Source organism: Brassica napus, chromosome C4 (genome assembly GCF_020379485.1).
Source record: "Brassica napus cultivar Da-Ae chromosome C4, Da-Ae, whole genome shotgun sequence".
In the NCBI taxonomy this organism is placed as follows: domain Eukaryota; kingdom Viridiplantae; phylum Streptophyta; class Magnoliopsida; order Brassicales; family Brassicaceae; genus Brassica; species Brassica napus.
Window position 1 is genome coordinate 33,102,740 of NC_063447.1, and position 24,104 is coordinate 33,126,843.

Genomic DNA, 24,104 nt, shown 5'->3' on the forward strand with positions numbered 1-24,104 from the left:
GGATCATAGTCATATGCGATAAGAATGTTATATACAATCATTGGTCGACCTGTTATCAGGAAATGGAAGTAGTAAGCACATTCTGGATTGGATATGATCACTACTGAAGTTAGGGCTGGATTAGAGAATAGCCAACGTCGCACTTCAGGCATAATGCTCGAGAACTCTCTAACTTCTACATCACATTCAGTACAATTAGAAGATTTCACGAATGGGTCATGTTTCATAACAATTCCAGTGGAAGAGTAGGTTCACAGGACGTCATCATGGATGTCTTCTAGGTTTCCAAAGGCATTGATGGTGAGGGGACCACAGTAGCCTAACTTTTTTTGAAACTAAGGCTTTCATTAATAAAAAAGGAAACAAAATGTTTACAGGTCAGAGACCATGGTTTCGAGGGCCTTGCCCAGTACAAAAGAAGAACCATAATTGAAACCCATAAAGTGAAGATAGAAGCCCATTTGAGAGTAGCAGGCCCAACTGGAGAGGAAGAGACGGGAAGGTTCAGAAACGATCAGATACGGGAAGGTTCCGAAGCGATCAGATGGAGGAGAGTTGCAGTTGATTTCACCGGAGAAGATTTACGAGAACCAGAGTTGAATCATCTTCGAGGAGAGAGCAGGATTTGATTCACGGAAGCTTTGAATTTGATTCCTGATTTGGCGATCAATGGTTTTGAGAAGAGAGTCGATGGTTCTGAAAGTATTTGCATGGAGCCTCTCGTTTCGTTCCCTCCATAACCAATACATCACAGCTTTCCACGCAAGGAGACAGAGGAGCTTCTTTGACCTTGGAGGTGGCAAAGAAGTCATTTGATTTATGAGAGCGGACCAGTTTCGAAGGGGCAGGAGTTGACACTTAGTGGCGATCAAAGTCCAGAGATCGAAACTAAACGGGCAGTCCATGTATAAGTGATCCCTTGATTCAGAGTTAGCATTACAGAGGAGACATAGGTGGCTTACTTGGAGACCCCAACTGATGAGACGATCGCGGGTTGGAGTGCGATCAAGTACTACTAACCAAGCATGAAATGATTGCCTCGGGATGCTTCTAGGAGACCAAACCGCTGATGCCCACTGAACGGTTTCGATATTGCCCCTCAGGTAGTGGTAAATCCTTCCAGTTTCATATCTCAACATCGGTGTACCTTCAATTTCCCAATAGTATGCATCATCTACATCAGTTAATTGGATAGTGGTTAAGAAAGAGAGTAGGTTCAACTGATGTTCTGATCTTGCAGGTGGTAGCCTCCAAGCGCCATCCCTTAATAGCGAGGCCACTGTCGCATTTATAGGTATTCCAAGCCTTGTTGCAGAAGCGCCCAGATAGTCATAGAGGCAGCCAAACGGACTCCAGTTATCATGCCAGAATCGTGCCATTTTCCCATTCTGCAGTTGGAGACGAATCATAGGATATACAACACTTTTCAACTTCAACAGTTTGTTCACTAGCCAAGAGTAGGTGCTACTTGGTTTAGTAGACCAGTAGTTGTGGACTGATCCGTTGAGAATGACTTCTTTAAACCAAGACACCCAGACAGAGTCTGGTCTGAAAAAGATCTTCCAATTAAGCCGCAGACAACATGATTTGTTCCAGGTTAGTAAGTCTTTCACTCCTAAGCCTCCTTGCTCCTTCGTCAGTGTAACTGTTTCCCAGGCTACCCTCGCAGAGTTTCTAGAGTCAGTGTCTCCTTTCCATAAGAAAGTACTACATAAAGAGTTTATTTTCTTTATGCAGGCTTTGGGAAGTATGAAGGAAGAGCACCAGAATGTGGTAATCCCCGATATCACCGTTTTTATTAGCAACAAACGTCCTGAAAAAGATAAAGTCTTTACTGACCAGGAATTGAATTTTGCTTTCACTTGTTGCAGTAGGGTATCACAGCCAGCTATGGAAAGCTTTCTGGAGTTTAAAGGGACACCGAGGTACCGGAATGGAAGTGACCCACACGACATGCCAGTAGAAGCTTGGATCATTTCAATTTCTACTTGTTCCATTCCAGAGGCGAAGAATGATGTCTTCTGAAGACTCACTGCAAGACCTGATCTGTTTTCAAATTCCCGAAGGACTTGAAGTACTTGCTGGACAGAGTTGATAGAACCATCGATAAAGATCAGGAGATCATCTGCAAAGGAAAGATGTGTCAGTTTAACCTTCTCACATTTAGCATGGAATTTAACTCGATTCTCTGCGGCCGCCTTGTTGAGCATATGAGAAAGGCAGTTCATCGCAATTACGAACAGGTAAGGAGATAAGGGATCCCCTTGCCTTAACCCTCTACTCCCTTTGAAATAACCGTTCACCGTGCCATTGTACCCAACCATGAAACTTGTAGTACATATACAGGCTCGCAACCAGGAGAGGAAGAGAGGAGGGAGACCCAAACCATAGAGGCAGGAGAAGAGGAAATCCCAGGATAGCGTATCAAACGCCTTTGCTATGTCCACCTTTATGGTAATCTTCTTTGAGCCTTTGTTTCGATGGTAGCCATTTATTAATTCACCGGCAAGGGTAGTGTTCTCCAGTAGCAACCGATCCTTGACAAACGCCGTTTGGCTTGGTAGAATTAGTTTAGGCAGGAACCGCTTTAATCTCTTGACTAGCAATCTAGATATAACCTTATAAACCGTATTGAGACAACTTATAGGTCTGAAATCAGATATCTTGCTTGCTCCTGGAAACTTAGGTACAAGTGAGAGGATCGTGGCGTTTGCTGCAGCCGGAAGGAAACAGGAAGAGAAGAACTGCTGGATCGAGTTTGTAGTCTCATCACCAATCACTGACCAAGCACCTTTAAAGAAGCCAGAGGTTAACCCATCCGGCCCAGGGGCTTTATTTGGGTTGAGCTTTAAGAACAGAGCCTTTATTTCTTCCCAAGAAGGCGTAAGAACCATCTGTTGAGATTCAAACTCAGATAGCTGAAACCCCGTGAGTTCAGCAAACCAGGAAGGAGCCGAGTATACAAAGGAGGGAGAGAGTACTGCAGGCGCTAGCATAGATCCAAAGTGCGACACAGCGTGTATGCTCATCTCCATAGGATCAGTTATCAAGCATCCAGACAGAGTGATGAAGGCTCTAATGGCATTGAAGCTTGCTCGGACCTGACACATACGGTGAAAGTAAGCAGTATTCAAATCCCCCTCTTTTAGCCAATTGATTCTCGATTTTTGCCTAAAGTAGCTTTCTTCTATGGTGCGAAGGAAGGACCAGCGGAAGTGGAGTTCTCTCTCAGCCTCGAAATTCTCCTGAGTTGGTGATTGGAGCGCTTGGACCTGCATACACTGCAACAAATGGTTAGCCTCACTCACTCTTTCTTGAATATTTGAAAAGTTCTCTCGATTTAGGTGTTTAAGTTCTCTCTTTATCAACTTCAACTTCCAACAAAGTTGGGTTAATGTATGACTCTCAATTCCAGATTGAAACCAGGAGCTTTGCATAAGCTGGAGAAACTGGGGGTGACGGGTGAGGTAGTTTTGGAATTTGTAGGGTTTGGTACCGGCTGAAGGGAGGGAGTAAGATAGGTCTAGGACACAGGGGGCGTGGTCAGAGATCTGAGTAGGCAGAAAAGTAGCAATCGCATTTGGAAAAGTAGAGATCATGGAGCTGTTGACAAGCAGCCTGTCCAGTTTCTTTGCAATAGGAAATGAGGGGCACTTGTTAAACCAGGTGAAAGAGGGGCCGAGGTACCGGAGGTCGAACAAGCCTGCTTGCAGTAGGCAATCTTGAAACTGGTACATAAGGTTATCAGGAACTGTGCCATTGTTGGTAGAGTGCTCAGAGGGATAAAGCGTTTGGTTGAAATCCCCACCAACAACCCAGGTGCTAGCATCCAGATTATAATTGATCGCAGTATGAAGCAACTCAACCCACAAGTCAGCTCTCTCTTCAGCTAGATTGGAAGCATACACAGCCGAGTAGAAGATAGATGGGCCATTTGGGACAGTTAGTACGCAGTTGATACACTGGCGAGACTGGGAGAGTATGCTTACTTTGATAGGGTCTTTCCAAATGAGAATGATCCGTCCATCGGGGTCAGATAAATGATTAGAGAAATAGGACCAGCCAGGGCAGATCTTAGTAAGTAGGGGTTTCAATAAAGGTTCTTTTATGTGAGACTTTAGAATAGCTCCGAACAAAGGCTTATGGCATTGGAGCCAACTAACAAAAGGCCTGTGTTTATCCGGTTCATTAATACCCCGGACATTCCAAAAAAAGAGTTTTATACTCATTGGGAGGCAAAAAGAGGACCACCAAGAGCTGGAGGATCCTTAGTAACAAAAGAGGAAGCCACAGTAGGGAGGAGAGGATTTGAAACAGGGACAGGGATGGGAGGGTTGATAGGGGATTGTGTTGGTGGGTTTGTAATTGAGAGAGGAAACAAAAGGTTGGAGGATTGAGGCATGATTTTTAAAAACGGGTTTGGATTTGAAGAAAGAGGTGGAGATAAGGTGGGTGAAGAGCGTGATCGCTTGAGAGAAGGTCGCAGTTTAGGGTCAGGAGAGGAGAATACAACGTCCATAGGAACGAGGGGAGCGATAGGGACAGTGGGCTGAGTTGGAAGTAAGGGTAGAGGGTTTAACGGAGGGGGGGGGAGGGTTTAAGAGAGGAGGAGTAGTAACAGAAACTGAAGGAGTAGCCAATAAACCCTTTGACCCATTCAAGGGGGGTTGAGTAGAAGGGGTGGGGTTATCAGCAGAAGGATTTACAGGTCGGTAGATTTTGGATTGTTTCTTTTTTGCAGTTTTTGAAGTGGCTGAAGGAGGATCTTCCTCTGAATCTTGAGCAGGTGGAGTGTAAGTGAGACAATTACGCGCAATGTGGCCTAGCTCCTTACAGTGGGAACAAGTGGGAGGCACCCAAGGATAATGGACAGAAACTTCCACTACCTCTCCACTTTGACGCTCAAATTCAACAACAGAAGGTAATGGTTGAGTTAAGTCTACTTCCACCTTTACATGAGAGAGGGTTAAGCTGACCATGTTTTTTGTGAAATCATCTGTTTCTTTGGGCTCTCCAACCAAGCCAGCAACCAGACTCAACCCAGCCTGATGCCTTAGATCAAGCGGCACACCTGTGAGGTGAGCCCATATTCTGAGTGTTTTTATCGGCGGAGCTGTCAAGGACCTAACCTTAGACCATAAAGCAGTATGGAACATGGTGTCACCGACATACCACACACATTTTTCCAGTATCTTTTGCCTCAGGTACTCACTCGGGATCCTGACAATGGTGGTTCGGTTTAGAGGGTTATTATGAATTTCAAGCCTTTTTCCTTTGCCCCATAGATGGTTAAATACACTTTGAATTTGATTGAACGGCGGAGCTTTGCCATTGTAGAAACAGATGATAAAATCTTTGTGAAGCTCCGCGCCTTTTTCAAATTCTGAGTCAGGAATCAGCACACGAGGCCGTCTTGTTGGAGAGATTGTAACTGGCGCCAGACGTTTCAGTGTTTTGTCTTCTGCAGCTCTGATTTTCTCTACAAGGGAAGGGGCTGGAGCACGAGGAGGCACACCAGCAGGAGAGGGATTAGGAGGTTGAGAGGGGGTAATTGGAGGTTGTGAAGGTGGTGGGGGAGGTACGGCTGGGGGGGAGGATGAGGCTCTGTTTGTGAGCACAGTAGCCTAACTTCTTCAACGCAGATTCTATACTCCGGGCGACCATACGAGGATCCTAACCTTCGGGAACTGGACAGCTGTGGATGTTCCACCACACATACGTTTTCGCTCTCGCTAACTCAGGAGGCGACTCCTCGTACCTATTACAATGTTGGAATGAAAAACTTTGTAGATAGGAGAAAGTGTTAAAGCATTTGAAAAGAACTTAATTTTATGAAGAAGAAAGTTTTTATTATTTAGAAGAAGATTTTGGATTTGGATGATTCTTATAAATTTGGATGATACAAAATGAAAGGAGAGTGGAGGCATTTAAAACTCCAAACTATAAAATATCTCAAATATTTTAATCCTAAATTAGGTGTTTTCATGTACCATGTGCAATAATAGTTTTTAAAATTTATATTATATTTAATTATTATTTTAGATTTTTTCTAATTTTCTTACCAATATAATTTTAATATAAATTTTCATTTAATTGAGCATAAAAGTAAGATAAAATAATTTTTTTTTATTTTAAATTATATTTAAGAATAGATATGTATATATTTAAAATTATAATCTTAGATAGATTTTTGGGCTATCTATTTTTGGATAAAATATATTAAATAAAATTGTAAAAATTAATAAAAATTGATATAAAGTTGTATAATTATCAAAAGATAAAAATAGTCAGTATTTCTAAAATTTGTAGATATATAAAAGAAAATATGATATTACGATTAAATTTTTTTCATTTTTAAAACATTGTAAAAAAATGTAAATCTTTTTAGTAATAAAATTTGTATAATTATCAAAGGTAAAACTAATCAGTATTTCTAAAATTTCTAGATATATAAAAGAAAATAATGATATTACGATTAAAAGTTTTTAATTTTTAAAAAATTGAAAAAAAATCTTTTTAGTAATAAAATTTGTATAATTATAGAAATGAGAAATAAATAATATTTCGAAATTTGTAAAATATTAATTATAAAAATAGAAATAAATATTGTTTCGAAATTTGTAAAATATTATTATTTTCTATTATTATATTATTTAATAACATATTTGAATATATTTACAGTAATGATGATATATAATTTACTATCATATTCTAAAACGTTTACCAAAAATATAAATAATTATTAAATGTAATTGTCCATGCCGCATTTAGGTATAAGCCATATCATCATTTCTAGTATGTCATGTCATATTTATTTAGTGAAATTAATTGTACGCATGACATGTGTCAAAATCACTTTGCAAATAATGTCTAGAGGATCTACAGATTTCTACTTAAATATCTAGATAATCTTATCCTAATTATCTAGATTTTTCTATGTTATATCTAGATTTTTATCTTAAAGAGGTGGAAGATAATTCTAGATATTGGGATAAGTTTGGACCAACACATGATTAGTTAATTATAAGCCCAATAATGTGATCCAAGTCAAGTTTACCTTTCAACATCCCTTTCTTGAACTTGATTTGGTTACTCCAAGTAAGCCCCTTATCTGGATAAATTCTTCCCGCTGAAGTGGCTTGGTGAAGATATAAGCGACTTGATCATTTGTCTTCACATACTCTAATTGCACATCCATCCTGGTAACAGATTCTCGAATGTCGTGATATAGAGTATCGATGTGCTTACTCATATCATGAAAGACTGGATTCTTTGTCAATGCTATTGCCAACTTGTTATCCACAAAGATCTTCGTATGCTCTTCTTGTGGTAGGCTCAACTCCTTTAACATGTTTCGTGACCAAATAGCGTGACAAACACAAGAAGTAGCTACCACATACTCCGCTCCACAAGTAGAAAGAGTGACAATTCGTTACTTCTTTTACATCCATGTAAAAGCGGTTTCTCCAATGAAAAACACGAAGCCACTTGTGCTTTTCCGGCCATCTACGTCTCCACCCCAATCGCTATCACTATATCCAACAAACTTGTAATCATCAGAAATAGATTAGTACAAGCCAAAATTGATTGTACCTTTGATATAGCGTAGGATCCTCTTAACTGTCTTGAAATGAGTTGTTGTTGGATACTCCATGTATCGACTCACAACTCCAACTGCGTGTAGGGTGTCGGGTCTTGTGCATGTTAGATATCGTAAGCTTCCAACCAGGCTCTTAAAGAATGTTGGATCCACACTCTCTCTTTATTCTTCCTTTCACAACTTGACTTTACATTCCATTGATGTGCATATTGGATTTGAGTCATTTATCTTGAACTTCTTAATCGCTTCTTTCGCGTAACTTTCTTGAGTATTGAAGATTCCATTTTATTCTTGTTTTACTTCAATGCAAAAGTAGTATGACATCATTCCAATATCAGTCATTTCAAATTTCTTTGTCATCTCCATCTTGAAATCTTCAAACATAATCGTATTGTTGCCGGCAAAAATGTAAATTATACAGTTGCATATATTTTGTAATAAAATGAGTTCACAATAATAAGTTAAAACATGCATAGAAACTTCAATGTATGTGCCTTTACCAATTAGTAATAACTTTTAAGTTATGCTGGATTTTCCCGTAACAATTGAATATTTTATGAGTACTTAATTTTATTATTCTCAATTTTATCTCTACTTAATCAAATTTTATTTTTTTACTTGAAAAGATGCATTTGTTTATTCAAGAATTTTCCTATTGAAGAGATGCATCCTTTAAGAATGCAAAATGTTATAAAAGGGTATCCTTAAAAATTAATATTTTTAATATGGAATATTATTTAAGATTCAAATTAATCTATTAATATGAATGTATTTTTACTTTTATTACTTGAATAAATCGAAATATGTTTTGAACGCATTGATGAAAACAATTTTAAAATTATTAAATAGTAACATATTATAAAAACATAAAAATTGAAGGAAAATTGCCACAAATATCACATTCATAGTATCACTTTTCATGTCTACACTAATCACTTTTACCCTCAATTTTAATGAAGGGTAAAAGACACTTATATCCTTAGGGTTAACTAATCTAGACTTAGGTTTAGAGTTGACGGGTGGGTAGGGTTTTTGGAATGTGAAATTTAAGATTCTAATAAATATATAAATAAATACTTAAAAAAAATAGTTTCAAACATAATTTTTGATTTTCAAAAATAAAAAAAATCGAAAAAAAGTTTCGAAAAAATAAAATTATAAAAAAATCCGAGTTTGAAAAAGTATAAGTCAGAAACATTAAAAAATTATTATTTATTATTTTATATTTATTTAAATAATGATTTATTATATATATAGAGAACAAGGTATACGAGTTTTTTGCCACTTAATGAAGAAGATATTTTTGAAAATGTCCCTTTAGTGGTGGTAAAGATGAAAAGTGGTACCATGAAAGTGGTAAACATGAAATTTTGCCAAAATTGAAAGGTGATGCAGTTATGTTTGAACAATCATCAATTTTTGTTCACACCTTTTGGAAACAATACAAATGAAAATTAATATATAATAATTATGAAATATTTGATACAAAAATACATGGAAATAAATAATTTTAATACCTTAAAGGCTTAAAATTTAATTGAATAATTTTTAAGAGCAAAATATATATACAGAAAGTTAAATAATTATACCATGTCAAATAGAGCAATTAGAATAACAAAATAGTTTGCAGATTTAGTTTATTTTTTGACTGATGTATTAGGTTTGTTAACTAATAAGAATGATTTTTAAGTTCATTACAAACACATTAAATACTTATTATATTTTACATAAATTACTAAAAATAAATAAATTTTTATGTATGAGTAATCACACTGTAATTAAATAGATCAATATATTAACAAATTCTTTTATTGTTCAACTAAATAAAACAACACATAAAGAGGTGAAATAATATGTCTTTTATTTTCATTTCAATTTTATGTATTTTTCTCCTTTATATTATTGCTATTAACAATATGTAATAATAATAAATCCAATAAATGTCCAAGGGTGTGTCTTTTATTCTTATAAACTGCATAATTTTTTGATGTTTCTTTTTCATGTGATTATGTATTTTTATTATCTTATTTTAAAATAATTCAAATATTCAAATATGTGTCTATCCGTTTAAAAATAAGATTTTATTAAAAATTGTGACTTATATTAACAAACCAACATTGTTCTGTATTTTAAAATATAAATTGACATTTTCTATTGATAAGTTATACTACTAAGGGTCTAACTGGTAACCATCACATGAATATTGAGAACATATAGGAAAAGAACGGGAAGGAATAAAATTATAGGAATGATGAAGAATAATGATTCCTTATCATATTTAGTGAGGAAAAAAATTATTCGGTCTGACTGGCGACCATCCGGGAAACAAGAGGAACAAATAAAAAAAGAATGTACATGAATAAAATAGCAGGAATGAAAAGGAATGGTTGTTCCTTATCAAATTTAACAAGGAATAATTTTGTTCTTTAATTCTCTACAAAAAAAAGGAACGAAAGGGAATGAGGGAGAATTATTATTCCTTGTGAATGGTGATTTTTTTTAGGAACGTTAGGAAATGCATTATTCCTCGTCGTTCCCTGGTCACTATTCATACCCACATATTTTTCTACAATAAAAGGAATGGAAAGGAAGAACTATTCCTTATGAATGGTAAAAATTTTTAGGATCGATAAGGAATGCATTGTTCCTCTTCATTCATGTATTCCTTGGTCACCATTCATATCCTTAATATAACAATGTTTTTCCTAAATCTCTGCCTCTTGATCAGTGATGAATTATGAAATAATATATTGTAATAAATCTAATATGAGCCCATCTAATATTCAGTTTCAAATATTCAGTATTTTAGATTGAGAAATTGCCATAAATACCACATTCATATTATCATTTTTCATGTTTACACTAAGCACTTTACCATCACTTTTAATGAAGGGTAAAAAACACATATACCCCTAGGGTTAAGTAATCTTTTTTTTTGAGCAACCATTAATCTAACTAATCATGTTTAACTAATCTAGATTTAGAGTTTAGAGTTGAGGCGTGGGGTATGATTTTTGGAATGTGAAATTTATGATTCTAATAAATATATAACTAAATACTTAAAAAAAATATAAGTTTTTTTAAAAAATAGTTTCAAACATAATTTTCGATTTTCAAAAAAAATTAGAAAAAAAAAATTCGAAAAAAATTATAAAAAAATTCGAATTTGAAAAGTATAATTCGAAAACATAATTTTTTTTAGTTATTTAAATAACGAATTATTATATATATATAGTGAACAAGAGTATAAGAGTTTTTTGCCACTTAGAGAATAAAATATTTTTTGAAAATGTTCATTTAGTAGTGATAAAGATGAAAAGTGGTACCATGAAAATGGCAAACATGAAATTTCTCCTTTTAGATTCTTAAATAACTCAGCTAAAGGGATAATAAATCATATATCTTATTTGGCATTGACATATATATATTGACAAAAAAAAACAAAATATAGATTTTTAGTATTACCCATAAAGCCTGAGAGAAGACTTGTCTTTCTATACCAAAGGCAGATAAGATGAATAATAACGAAGCATGAATAGATAACCTACACTTCAATGCAAAAAAAAAAAAGAACAGAGCCGTACACTATTCCTATGCCATTCTTAATCTCTACTTCCAGTTTCTAAGTGAACAACACCAATCCATACCTTTTTGACAAGAGTCAAAAGAACATATATCTAAAGAGAGATGTAAGAACAAATCATTATTGTTGAAGACAGAGTTAAACTTCACCGACGGGAATAAAGCAAGGAAGATCCTTTCAACTTGGGCTTGTAGAGGAACTCCCACATCGAGAACCCTGTGGAATATAGAACCAAATATAATTTTGAGGTGGGATACAGCTCAATAATTTTGAAGAGGTAGTGCAATAATTTAATGTTGTGATGTATTTTTCACGTGACAATTGAATAGTTTATGAGTATTAATTTTTATTATTCTCAGTTTATCTCTATTTAATAAAAACTTATTTTATTTTACATGAAAAGATTTATTTGTTTATTCAATGATTTTTTTTTCTGTTGAAGAGATACATTCTTTAAGAATACTAAAAATGTTATAAAGTATATCTTTTAAAAAAAAATTAATATTTTTAATTTTAAATAATATTTCAGATTACAATTTATCTGTTAGTATGAACGTATTTTTACTTTTTGTTAAATAAATTGAAATTGTTTTACGCTTATTTATAAAGACATTTTAAAAAATATTAAATAGTAACATTATAAAAACATAAAATTGAAAGATAATGAGGTTATGGTTGAATAATCATCATTTTTTCACATCTTTTGGAAACGATACAAGTGAAAATTAATATATATTAATTATGAAATATTTGATACAAAAATACTTGGAAATAAATAAGTTGAATACCTTAAAGACTCAAAATTTAATTGTATATTTTCAAAAAAAAAATAATATTTTTAATTTTAAATAATATTTCAGATTAAAATTAATCTGTTAATATGAACATATTTTTACTTTTTGCTAAATAAATTTAAATTGTTTTACGCTCATTTATAAAGACATTTTTAAAAATATTAAATAGTAACATTATAAAAACATAAAATTGAAAGATAATGAGGTTAGGTTTGAACAATCATCATTTTTTCACATCTTTTGGAAACAATACAAGTGAAAATTAATATATATTAAATATGAAACATTTGATACAAAAATACTTGAAAATAAATAAGTTGAATACCTTAAAGACTCAAAATTTAATTGAATAAATTTTTAAGACCAAAAAATTTACATAAAATTAAATAATTATACCATGTCAAATAGAACAATTAGAATAACATAATAGTTTGCAAATTTGGTTTAACTTTGTACTGATGTATTAGATTTGTTAACTAAAGAATGAATTTTAAGTTTATACTTCAATCGTTACAAACAGATTTAATATTATTATATCTATCATCAATTAATGAAAATAAATAAATTTCTATGTATGAGTATTCACACGGTAATTTAATAGAAAAATGTATTAAAATACTTATATTATTCAACTAAATAACACATCAAAAACATAAAGATGTGAAATAACGTGCCTTTTATTTTAAATTTCAATTGTTCGTAATTTTTCTCATTTATATTATTGCTATTAACAATAGAGAATAATAATAATAGTAATAATAATAATAATAATAACAACTCACTAAATGGCCAAGGGTGTGCCTTTTATTCTTATAGGCTGCATAATTTTTAGTGATATTTCAATTTACTTTTTGATGAAATAAATTGAAATATGTTTTAGACTCATGGTTGTGGAACAATTTTTACAAATTCAAAGTTGTACAACACTTTTGCTACAATAACATTATTCATAAATAAGGGATTATTTTTATTACTCATTCACGTAATGAAATTAGAGTTATAATTTTGAAAGATTTTATTTTTATTACTTCTGAAGTAATTGAGTGTGATGAATATTTACCTTAGAAAATGGTCAACACCTCATTTAACATACGTGTCGAACTCTAATTCGCTATTAGTTCACCGCCATAGCTTTCTCGTGACCGAGTTTTCCTCGTCTATTATTGTTACTACATATAAATAAATAAAACCCTGAACGCCTCTTCTCCTTCACAAATTGGAAAAAAAATCTTGTCAATTCTCTCTCTGTTTCCATCGATCGTAACTGATCACTGGCTCTTCGTGATTTTGATTATTAGAGATTTCGATTAACGTTTGATTGGATCGTAATTGATCCTCTGTTGGTCGAATCTGAATCGGTGATAGCAGTTATACAGTTGAGCCGATAGATCTCTTCTTGATTTTGATAATGAGGGTTGGTTTGTTCGATTACGATCTAGATAAGATTCTGTGTTTCTTCTTCGATTAGCTGTTTCGTTCGATCGCAATTGATTATCCTCTGTTGTTTGAAATTGTATCGGTTATAGCAGTCGATTAGCCGATAGATCTCTTGCTGATTTTGATCTCTGGTTGATCTGAGTCAAGATTATTGATCTGGGCTTTTGTGAACTACAGATGCAGATATTCGTGAAGACTCTCACCGGAAAGCTCCGACACCATCGACAACGTTAAGTCCAAGGAGGGGATCCCACCCGATCAGCAGCGTCTCCGGAAAGCAGCTCGAGGACGGCAGAACTCTGGCTGACTACAACATCCAGAAAGAGTCCACCCTCCACTTGGTTCTCAGGCTACGTGGTGGTATGCAGATCTTTGGAAAGACAATCACCCTTGAAGTGGAGAGTTCTGACACCATTGACAACGTCAAGGCTCAAGGAGGGAATCCCACCAGACCAGCAGAGGTTGATCTTTGCCGGAAAGCAACTTGAAGATGGGCGTACTCTCGCTGACTACAACATTCAGAAGGAGTCTACGTTGCATCAGGCTTCGTGGTGGTATGCAGATCTTTGTCAAGACGTTGACTGGAAAAACTATTACATTGGAGGTGGGAGAGCTCCGATACTATTGACAACGTCAAAGCAAAGATCCAAGACAAGGAGGGTATTCCTCCGGACCAGCAGAGGTTGATCTTCGCCGGCAAGCAGCTTGAAGACGGCAGAACATTGGCGGACTACAACATTCAAAAGGAGTCTACACTTCACTTGGTGTTGCGTCTGCGTGGAGGCATGCAAATCTTCGTGAAGACACTTACTGGAAAGACAATCACACTGGAGGTGGAGAGTTCAGACACCATTGATAACGTCAAGGCCAAGATCCAAGACAAGGAAGGCATCCCTCCAGACCACCAGCGTCTCATCGGATGGTCGCACCTTAGCCGACTACAACATCCAGAAAAGAGTCCACTCTTCACTTGGTCCTGAGGCTACGTGGTGGCTTTTAAGACTCTCGTCTTGTGTCGTATCAATAATCAACAATGTCTCTGTTCGCTAGTCTTTTTTTCTTTTAAAAACTTCTCATGGTTTGTATGTGTCTGAGGCCTTACAAAGTGCCTTATTAATAATCGATCAACTCTGGTTTGGATCCTGAAGTTTCTCTTGTCGTTCTAACACTAATCGAATTTCTCGATATTGGAATATATCCTCGTTGCTCTCGTTTGTATCTGCATTTATATTATGAAAGTGCTTTGTCGTTTGAAATGTTATGCTTTACAGTGAACAGGGGAAGTTGCGGTCAAACATACTCATCTCTTCAGTGTGGTTAATTCAGAGGTGTTGTGCTGACCATTTAAGTGGAATATGGTTGATGAGCTTAGAAGGTTAGCATTTTCAAATACTCGTCGTTGCAAAAGCATGTCAAGTATTGATGAGCTTTTAGCCTTTTTAAATCTCTTAGTTTGTTTCTCTTTCCCTCTGTGATAAAGATTACTGGTGCTGGATTAGCTTCTTGCAGTTTTATAGGCGCAGCATTTGAACAAAGCAAGAGTCTCTATGTGTTCAAGCTTTTGGTTTCCACGTGATCTTTGCAGGTGTCTCATAAGCATGGGGGGTAATGCACAGGGATCTGAAACCTGACAACTTGTTCGCAGATATTACAGAGATTGCACTTCTTTTCTTCAAAACTGGTATTGTGCTCTGTAATTCTTGACATCTTGTTTTCATTTGCCGTTCAGCTTTGAACAATTCTGTATTAATTACAGGGATGGAAAGCTCCAACAGCATTTCAAACCGGGTATGAGGTCAGTCATAGGTTGTGGCTATGTGAAAAGGTTTGTCTGTCCATTTATCTGTTGGCTTGATGTATGATATAAACACTAGACAGTAGATTTCTACCCTTTAGAGAACACTCTGGCATCATCTTAGAGTATATTAACCTATGTGATTAACGAAAATGATTTCACCTTGTAGCCTCAAATCCATGTTGGATATCTTTCCTAGGTAAATCATAAACACCTCATGAAATAATGCAAGAGTTCTATCTGTTTATATATTTGCTCGAGCGTACTTAATCTTTGTGCATTGTTCTGACTTGAAAACACATGGAGTAGCGTTTTTCTTTTCTTTTCTGAAACTATTATTTCAATCTTGCAGTCACCTTGCAAAGTGGAGTCCGGACAATGGCTACTATAAATTGAAATCTAAGGCAGCGAGTGTGATCCAGGTTCCTTTTCTCGTTACTATTTTTGCATACTTAACAAATTCTTATGGAATCATTCCATCTCAAAAAATAGAAATGATTAATAACTGTTAAGAAACTTGCAGGCTTACTGGCGTGGTTACAGTGCTATAACTGACTACAAGAAATTGGAAAGAGTTTCTCTTGTTTATCAAAGTAAACTCAGAGGAAGAACTGCCAAAAAAACAGTTGGGACAGTCAAATCAGGTATTCCAGACCAGTCCCTGCAAGCTTATTTGAGTATTTAAATGTTTTGATAACTAGAACATGTCTCTACTCGTTAGAGGAAGATGTATTGATATAAAATCATGGGTGTAGGCTGACAAAAAGAAAGAGACAGTAAATAAAACCATACTGCAGTACATTTTCTGATGCCAAGTCTTGTTTCCAGGTTGTTTATTTTCTATGTCTGACCAATTCTCGCAACTGAAGTCCTTCTTGAGATCTGCTTCTATGTCTTCAACGTTGGTTACTTCAGCGCCAGTTGTACGTGATGATCTTGCTGACAGGTCTGAGAACTCGGAAGCTTCATCAACTGATTCTGATTTCACATTTCCAGCTCCTTCTTCTTCTTCTTCTGTAGATAATCCAACAGCTTCAAGTCATTGTTCGAGATCTATCAACCACAGAGGCCAAAGGTCAGTGGTAAGAGCACTAACCTTGAAATAAAAACTTGATCCGGTTGTTTTATCCACCTTAAATCCTTAATATAATAAACAATTTACAAAAGGTATACATTGTTAATGGAATCATCATTTCTTCTCATCTTGTAGAACAATTATATTGCAGGAACAGTGAACTATGACAGTGATAAGGCAGAGGGGTTTGAGGATTACTTTTGATAATGAAGAGCCGATTTGATCTCAGCACTAGATACTTTTGGAGTGCTGACAATAATCTCTTTACTCCCTGGTTGTGCCTAAGGGCAAATGTTTTTAGTGTTTACAATTAGTTCAAAACTCCAATTGTAGTTTTCTCAGGATTAGATACTGCAATACATGTGTAGGGTCGTCGAGATATGTCAGTTTCCATGTGTTCAACGCATACAAAATACATGTTTGTTTCGAAAACTTAATACAATTTGCTACATAATTATAAAACTATACGTTTGCTTTCTTTTCAATGCAATTTTATATGAGTTCGAAATCCCTGTTTCAGATTGTGTTAGAATTCTAATGGAAAACATGCACAAGTACCCGGGTTCGATGCCTGTATATAGCATCAGTTAATTTTATTCATTGAAGGAGTAAAAAGCAGTCTAAAATCCATCAAATGAAACTTTAATACTAATATTTGGCCTTCAAATAAGAGCCAATACAGATATATTGAAAATATCATGGTTTGGGATCATGTGTCAGCATTCTTCCGCTTGTTTTTTTGTCTCAAAACACCTGCAAGGCTAAGGGAGATTTTACCCTACCTACATTGATGAATCCATATCATTACCCTACTACATTGAAAAATGTAACAATAGCTGATTCTGGATCAAAACCATATATAGACGAATCAGATGGCTGTTGATGTGGCATATTATGCCTGAGCCATCATCTCATATATCCTCATTACCAAAACAATAAATCCACTATATCCTTCAGTAATCTCAATGCCCTTGATCATTTCAATTTTTTTAATTTCAAATTTTAATTACTGACGTACAATTGGTCAGCTAATTATACCGAGGTAGTTGTATTGAGTTCTATCAGTTCTACTTAGGTAGTTGTACCGAGTTCTACTAGTTTTACTGAGTTAGTTGTACTGGGTTCTACTAGTTTTACTGAGATAGTTGTACCGTATATTACTAGTTCTATTGATATAGTTATTTCGAATTCTACTAGTTCTATTGACGTAGTTATTCCGAGTTCTACTGATGTAGTTCTTCTGAGTTCTACTAGTTCTGCTAAAATAGTTATATTGTGGTTATCCCGAGTTCTACTAGTTTTACTGAGGTCTCAGTATTTATCTCAAGTTTTACTAAATCTACTACATTTCAGTTATGCAGGTAAAAATATAAAAGACCATAGATCCAGAATCATAGATCCAAATAGAAAACCACCAAATATAAAGATATATCAAATACAAAATTCATAGATCTAAAATTTAGAAGGAATAAAAACGCAACCCTAATTCATAGATCTAAAATTGATAAGGAATAGAAATGTAGCCCTAATTCTAGATCGGTAGTTGAAATCAAAGAAAAAACATGTAAATACAAAACACTAAAAGATAAAAGAACAAGACGAATCCTAAATTTAATAAAACCCCATAATTCTATGTCGGATCTGTCACGCATCGACAACTGATGCGCTATCACTGTGTTACTTCAGATTAAGCCGCCAATGTTTGTCATTTGGTTACTGAAATTGTGTTGTTCGATAATCATGAAGAAAGAAAATGAAAAGAGAAATCATAGATTAAGAAGAAATCAAAGAAGAATGAAGAGAAGAAAAAAAAGGAAGAGAAGTTTCGGCATAGAAAAAGAAGGAAGAAGAAGAAAGAAATGAGAAATAAGAAAAGTAGACATGTTTGACAAATACGAAAGATTAGGTTTAGGGGTAAATATGTAATTCATTGATTTTCAAAATTAAAAATAAATAAAAACAAAATTCAGTTTAGAAGAAGGATATTTTAGCTTTTTATTTCTGATTGAAGGACATATGAAGTGTTTCCTCATTATGCCTGGTCATTTCATTCACAGAGAAACACCACACGTTTTGAAAAAAAACAGAAAGAGGAGGCTTAACTATGTCTTGCATTGATTTCATGAAAGCTGTAAGAATAAGCAGCTTTGGCTCCTCCCTCCTCAATATCATCAAAGAGGGCACTTCTTCCACAACGAGGCTCCCTGAATACCACTAAACTAGACCTCAGATGAAGTAACGGGAAGTGGAGCAGATGTAGTCTTTTGATATCAAACAAACCAATTTTGTCCAAACCTCATGTGGTGTGGCTAGTTATCAAACAAGACACAATTTTAACTAGAACTGTAGATTTACTCACTCTAAAAACAATGCATGTCTATATTAAAAATGATTTTTAATATATTTTACTTCATTCTAAATTTGAGCAAAAGACAGACAGAGTAAAACTGTGACAAGTTCATGAGGTTTTGGAGTTGGTCCAACATTGAGAAGGCTGGATGAGCAACAAAATAGAGAGAGGTTGGGCAGGAGAAACAGCTTGAGGAACAAAATCAAACTAAACAAAATGAAAGAACACAAAATCCAGTATTACATCCAGTGTATTGGACTAATTTCCACCAAACATATAATAAAACACAAAGTAGCGCAAAAACATGATAAAAAAAATATAATAAAAAGAAGCTCAAAGCGAGGCTCATTCGGTTGTCTTCAACTTAATCATCTTCCTCTTCTTATTTTTCCTCTTTCTTCATCTTCACCAACCAAAATCAAATTCAAAATTTAGGAACAAAGGTTCATTGTTTTTGGGGAAAAAAGAAAAAGAAACCTCTGGTTGATTCTAAGGGTGATTCCTCAAAAGGTGATTCATTTTTTCTTAAGGTATATTACGGTAAGCACCCCACTTGTACGCTAAACTCAAGTTGAGCTCAAATAGATTCTTAGAGGAGTTCCCAAACATCTGTTGACAAATTAAAGTGTGGTTTGTGATACATCTGTTGACAAAAACCAAATAAGAGGAAGTAATTAAGAAGGATAATGCTTACTTCCAGTTCATGTGTTTCACTCGTGAGATGCGTAGTTAAATCACCATCTTCAATGTGTGTGCCGTCTCAAGAATAAGAGTTGCATACTGCGCAAAAAATACCACCAGGTTCACATGTGAACTTCTTCTCCTCAATTTTCTTCCCTGCAGCTCTGCATCTGAAAGAACAAACATTGCATAGTTTAGAAACACAAAGACAAACCTTCAAGTAAGTCTTTACAGAGCAATTTTGGACGAGCAAGAGTAAAGTCATCAGCATGAGCATATTCACAGTGCCGTGCGACAATAGTGAAAAAAAAAGAAACCTTCTCTTATGGCAACAAAAGAAAATTAAAGATCAAGGGCATCATTTACTACTATCATAGGCATAATATAACCACAAATATTTGAATTTATACGTTGAAAGCATTATGATAGTTTGGATTAAATAATATGAGCTTATAATTAACGAATACATGGGTTTCCTAACCAATGTAAAAATTTATTAAAGAACTAGAGTAATTAGATATTGGTGACTATAGTTGTGACTACATTTTTGAAATATTTTTAAAAAAAATTAAAGTGGGTAAATTCTTTTTATCTTTCTCTGATTATGGCATAAAACATTGAGTAATTGAATTATTTTATCTTAGAATTAGTTATGAAATTTAATGATAAATACTTGATAAATATTTTTAATAAATAAAAAACCTTGTTGTATAATCACTATTTTGTTTATTAGATTTTTTTTTTTTTGATAAATGTGGTGTGATCCCAAAGGTTTTTTGGACCCAAAGACTAGTCACCACGAGATTCGCAAAATCCATGTTTTCTTACCATTTAAGGCGTCCTGGGTGACCAGACTCAAACCAGGTGGCGATATTCACAGCCGTGAGTCTTTTACCACAAGAGTTGGAGGCTCTGATTGTTTATTAGACTAAAAACTTATATGTTTTTCCTCTATCACAATATGCATTATTGTTTTTACCGTAGAAATTTTAATGATTCGCTTATAGCAACCGTAAATGCTCTCACGGCTCTACATATTCATATGCGAGAAGAATGTTATATTCACTCGTTGAAAGACACTTCATCTGCAGGTAACATAAGGAGCGAACACATTTGGATTGGATATGAACACTACATGGCTCCAAAGGTGCTAACGGGACAGAAGTTGATATCTGGAGTGCAGGTGTTATTCTTTACATACTGCTATGTGGTGTCCCTCCTTTCTTGGAAGGTTAGTTTTGTCGGTCTATGTTCCCATATCTTCTAGTGGAAATGTGACTTTAGGAATGATAAGAATAGTAAACCTTTCTTTTCAGAAATTGAACACAGGAGTTGCACAACCGATTATTCGATCTGTACTGGACTTCAGTAAGGGACCGACCCTTGGCCCAAAAGGTTGCTTGATCCTGACTGTATGGCCCAAAAGGTTGCTTGATCCTGGCAGTATTTTTTGGTAGTTTGATGGATCGCAATCTGTATTCACATGTGTTCTCATAAGTGATGTTTAGATCTTCGTCAGGGTTTAAAAACTCTGTTTATAACAGACAGATAACCGTGACATGCTCTGTTTCCTTAAGCTCTGATAAATACTTTCTTTGTTTTGTCTCATGCAACATAAGTAAGTATTATAAGTTATAACTTACGCTTATTGAATCTAGTTTCTTTCCAGAACTCCGGTGCCATGAAACAGTCAAAGGTAGCCTGAACTACAACTGTATATTGACTCACTCTAAACCAAATGCAAGTCTATATAAAGCAGTATAAATCAGCAAAGAACAGAGTAACCTGTGACAAGGCCTATAGCAAACTTAAGAGGTATTTTGGCTTTTCAGATTTAACCTGTCTTCAACTGATTCATTTCTGGACTTAAATAAAATGCAGGAAAATAGCTTGAGGAACAAAAAAAAAGACGAGAATAACATAGCACCAATATTTTTTTTGGTGTAAAAAAAGGTATTTTCACCTCTTTGCCGGGAATCCAAGCGATGTAAATAGTCTCTCCCAGCGCGAATCGAACCCGGGTGGCGGAAGTTTAAAGCGTGCAGAAACACATAGTTATCATCACAAAATAGTAGAAAGGAAGGTTAAAGCTTAAAGGGTTTCCAGAGCTAATTCTCAAGGCATACATACAATAACTAATGGCTAATTGCTGATTCATCTTTAGCCAAAAACGAAACTAATAGCTCCTGTAAAACAAAAAAACATCAGTGTTGCATTCACAAAATGTCATAAAAGCCTTTCAGTCTACAAACAATACCATTGCAGTTGCATGGTCCTGCCCAAGGAGGTCTATACATGGCTCCTCTGTCTGCCATGGCGAAATAAGGAGCATTCTCCTAATTTTCAAAATATTTCAAATTGACTAAACAACTTAAGATAGAATAGAATTGAATAAAAGAAATAATACTCACAGAATCAGTCATCGACCTCCACGCATTTCCAGCAGCTAACGCACACTAATTATTCCCAAAAAAAAATAATCAGAATTTAAAAAATTGTTAATTACAGAGATTTATAGATGGGGGAAACTTACATCTCCCACGCCTGTCGTGTCAGGAAACTCTTCATAAAACCTCACACGAAACTCGTCCCTTTAAAATCACAAAAACCCACAAGTGTAAGTAAGTTGCTAGAAAATAAAATGAAGTAGATGAAAATTAGAACATGAAGAAGGTGATGGTATCCCAAGTTGCGACATTATCTGAGACAAAGGGGAAGGGAAAAAGAAGACTCTTCTTTAATTAATTACAAAGATCGAAACCTGTAAGATCACATGAACTGGAAAGGAACAGAGACACTAAAGGAACGGTTCCAAACAGAACACGGCGAACACTAGTGTTGAATCAGATCTGTACCTATGATGAATCCTATAGCATAGACGAAGATCAAGAGAAAAAGTGCGATTTTATACCTTTAAAGCTTGGAGAGAAAGCAAGGTGAGATAATTTGAGCACAGAGGATTCTAGTAAGCCGATCGACAAGAATTATTCTTGTGTATATATCAATCACAAAAACAAAAAGGCGCTGAGAAACAGAGATTCTTTAAGAAGTTCTAACAATTTTGAGACAAAAAAAAGTATTTGAAAGAACTTAAGGCATGAAGCTTGAAATGAGACTGTAGCTGAATCTTCAGATCATTAACAGTTAGAGAATTGTTGCTAGCGTTGATAATATCATCAACCTACACCAAAACACAAAAGGACCACTTCATCATTAAATAAATATGGTCAAACTTAAGTGAAATAACCCAACAACGGAAAAACCTAATGAATCTCTTTAGAATTGTTGTTGCGCTTTGTTACATATGTAAACTATGTAGACTCTCAGCCAAATTAATTGAAAGTAGACACCATTATGATACGCCCTTAATAGATTTCTATTAAAAGAAGAAGGATGATGATAAGAGTATAGTCAAAGAGTTAGGATGAACGTCCTGGTCGAGTACGTAAGTTAAGGGGTCAATACGAATCATCATTGCAAGTCAGTTATACGATCATCAACTTTGAGACTTGTTTCCGAGCTTTTCACACCAACTGCTGATTTAACAGAATAAAATTTCCTTTGAACAAAAATTTCATTAATTACGTCATCATCTCGTAAAAATTCATTTACTCATCTATGTTGGATAAACGTAACTATTCACAATAAATGATATGCATACAGACATATAGTTATTCACATTTTTTTTACTTGCTCAACCAGTTATGTTTGGTTTATGCTAGTTACAGTGATTATCTTGATTGGACTGTGACCTCTAGCATTTAGCCATTTGATTACATTGGACTTAGTAGGACATTAATTTCTTAACATTAGAATCATAAAACATTTGTTAGGTCATCATTCTTCAGTAGTTCAATACATCAAGGAGAAATTACGTGTTTACCACTTTCGTGCTACCATTTTTCATTTTTACCACCACTAAAAAGATATTTTCAAAAATACATTCTTCAATAAGTGGCAAAAGACTCTTACACCCTTAATCTTTATATATATAATAAATAAATATTTAAATAAATCAAAACCTATAAAAATAAAAAATAATTTTTTTATTTTTTTTTCAAATTATACTATTTCGAAATAAAGACCTAAAACCCTAAAACTCAACTCTAAACCCTAAACCATCAATCATAAACCTTTTTTTTTTGAAATACGAACCTTGAACCCTAAACCCTAAACCATCAATCTTAAACCCTATTTTTTTTTGAAATACGAACCCTAAACCCTGAAACATCAACTCTAAACCCTAAACCTCGAAACCTCAACTATAAACCCTAAATCCTAAACCTTCAACTCTAAACCCTAAAGCATCAACTCTAAACCCTAAACCCTAAACTTCAACTCTAAACCCTAAACCATCAACACTAAACACTAAACTATCAACACTAAACCATAAACCCTAAAAAGTAAACTCTAAACCCTAAACCCTAAAACATCAACTCTAAACCCTAAACCTTCAGCTCTAAACCCTAAACTCTAAACCCTAAATCCTAAACCCTAAACCCTAAACCCTAAACCCTAAAACCCTAGAGTTGATGTTTTAGGGTTTAGATTTGAAGGTTTAGGGTTTTATGGTTTAGGGTTTACGTTTAGGGTTTAGAGTTGATGTTTTAGGGTTTAGATTTGAAGGTTTAGGGTTTTAGGGTTTAGGGTTCGAATTTCAGAAAAATATAGGGTTTAGGGTTTACGTTTAGGGTTTAGAGTTGATGTTTTAGGGTTTCGATTTGAAGGTTTAGAGTTTATGATTTAAAGTTGATGTTTCAGAGTTTAGGGTTTAGAGTCGATGTTTCAG

General features: G+C 34.7%; 2 protein-coding genes, 1 long non-coding RNA gene and 1 pseudogene across 7 annotated transcripts; 2 read left to right on the forward strand and 2 right to left on the reverse strand.

The window, feature by feature from the left end:
- Window positions 1-581: 581 nt before the first annotated feature.
- Window positions 582-7,351, reverse strand: LOC125586017. The gene is made up of 4 exons (XM_048755788.1): window positions 7,182-7,351; window positions 5,679-5,758; window positions 4,620-5,584; window positions 582-4,073 (listed from the first exon to the last, which is right to left on the reverse strand). Exons 1-4 carry the CDS (start codon window positions 7,349-7,351, stop codon window positions 582-584), a joined length of 4,707 nt encoding a protein of 1,568 aa, XP_048611745.1.
- A 6,240-nt stretch (window positions 7,352-13,591) lies between these two features.
- On the forward strand, window positions 13,592-14,561 carry LOC106396841 (annotated as a pseudogene).
- An 85-nt stretch (window positions 14,562-14,646) lies between these two features.
- Window positions 14,647-16,762, forward strand: LOC106396842 (myosin-16-like). Of its 3 annotated transcripts, none has more exons than XM_048753739.1 (7): window positions 14,647-14,789; window positions 15,000-15,095; window positions 15,171-15,239; window positions 15,562-15,631; window positions 15,733-15,853; window positions 16,038-16,291; window positions 16,436-16,762. In XM_048753739.1, exons 3-7 carry the CDS (start codon window positions 15,205-15,207, stop codon window positions 16,442-16,444), a joined length of 489 nt encoding a protein of 162 aa, XP_048609696.1. In that variant the 5' UTR covers window positions 14,647-14,789; window positions 15,000-15,095; window positions 15,171-15,204; the 3' UTR covers window positions 16,445-16,762. The 3 variants fall into 3 exon arrangements, with proteins under 3 accessions (XP_048609696.1, XP_048609697.1, XP_048609698.1); XM_048753740.1 differs by having other exon boundaries at window positions 16,038-16,284; XM_048753741.1 differs by having other exon boundaries at window positions 15,171-15,209.
- LOC106395883 lies at window positions 15,689-22,909 on the reverse strand. Of its 3 annotated transcripts, XR_007322079.1 has the most exons (10): window positions 22,579-22,909; window positions 22,227-22,496; window positions 21,849-21,906; window positions 21,727-21,771; window positions 21,573-21,651; window positions 21,279-21,501; window positions 19,329-19,485; window positions 16,483-19,243; window positions 16,306-16,349; window positions 15,689-16,223 (listed from the first exon to the last, which is right to left on the reverse strand). It is a non-coding gene; the product is annotated as an uncharacterized LOC106395883 (long non-coding RNA). The 3 variants fall into 3 exon arrangements; XR_002660019.2 differs by lacking the exon at window positions 16,306-16,349 and having other exon boundaries at window positions 15,689-16,262; window positions 22,579-22,907; XR_002660020.2 differs by lacking the exons at window positions 15,689-16,223; window positions 16,306-16,349; window positions 16,483-19,243; window positions 19,329-19,485 and adding an exon at window positions 19,589-20,788 and having other exon boundaries at window positions 22,579-22,896.
- Between the last annotated feature and the right edge of the window lie 1,195 nt (window positions 22,910-24,104).

What these genes read in the sequence shown, in the direction of transcription:
- LOC125586017 (XM_048755788.1), bottom strand. Translation starts at nt 7,351, where the DNA reads ATGTTAAAGGAGTTGAGCCTACCACAAGAAGAGCATACGAAGATCTTT. An exon ending in AGGATGGATGTGCAATTAGA is followed by an intron (nt 5,759 to 7,181) that starts GTATGTGAAGAC and finishes ACATTGTAATAG; the next exon opens with GTACGAGGAGTCGCCTCCTG. An exon ending in CAGCTGTCCAGTTCCCGAAG is followed by an intron (nt 5,585 to 5,678) that starts GTTAGGATCCTC and finishes CCTCCCCCCCAG; the next exon opens with CCGTACCTCCCCCACCACCT.
- LOC106396842 (XM_048753739.1), top strand. Translation starts at nt 15,205, where the DNA reads ATGAGGTCAGTCATAGGTTGTGGCTATGTGAAAAG. An exon ending in AGGCAGCGAGTGTGATCCAG is followed by an intron (nt 15,632 to 15,732) that starts GTTCCTTTTCTC and finishes AGAAACTTGCAG; the next exon opens with GCTTACTGGCGTGGTTACAG. An exon ending in AGTTGGGACAGTCAAATCAG is followed by an intron (nt 15,854 to 16,037) that starts GTATTCCAGACC and finishes TCTTGTTTCCAG; the next exon opens with GTTGTTTATTTTCTATGTCT.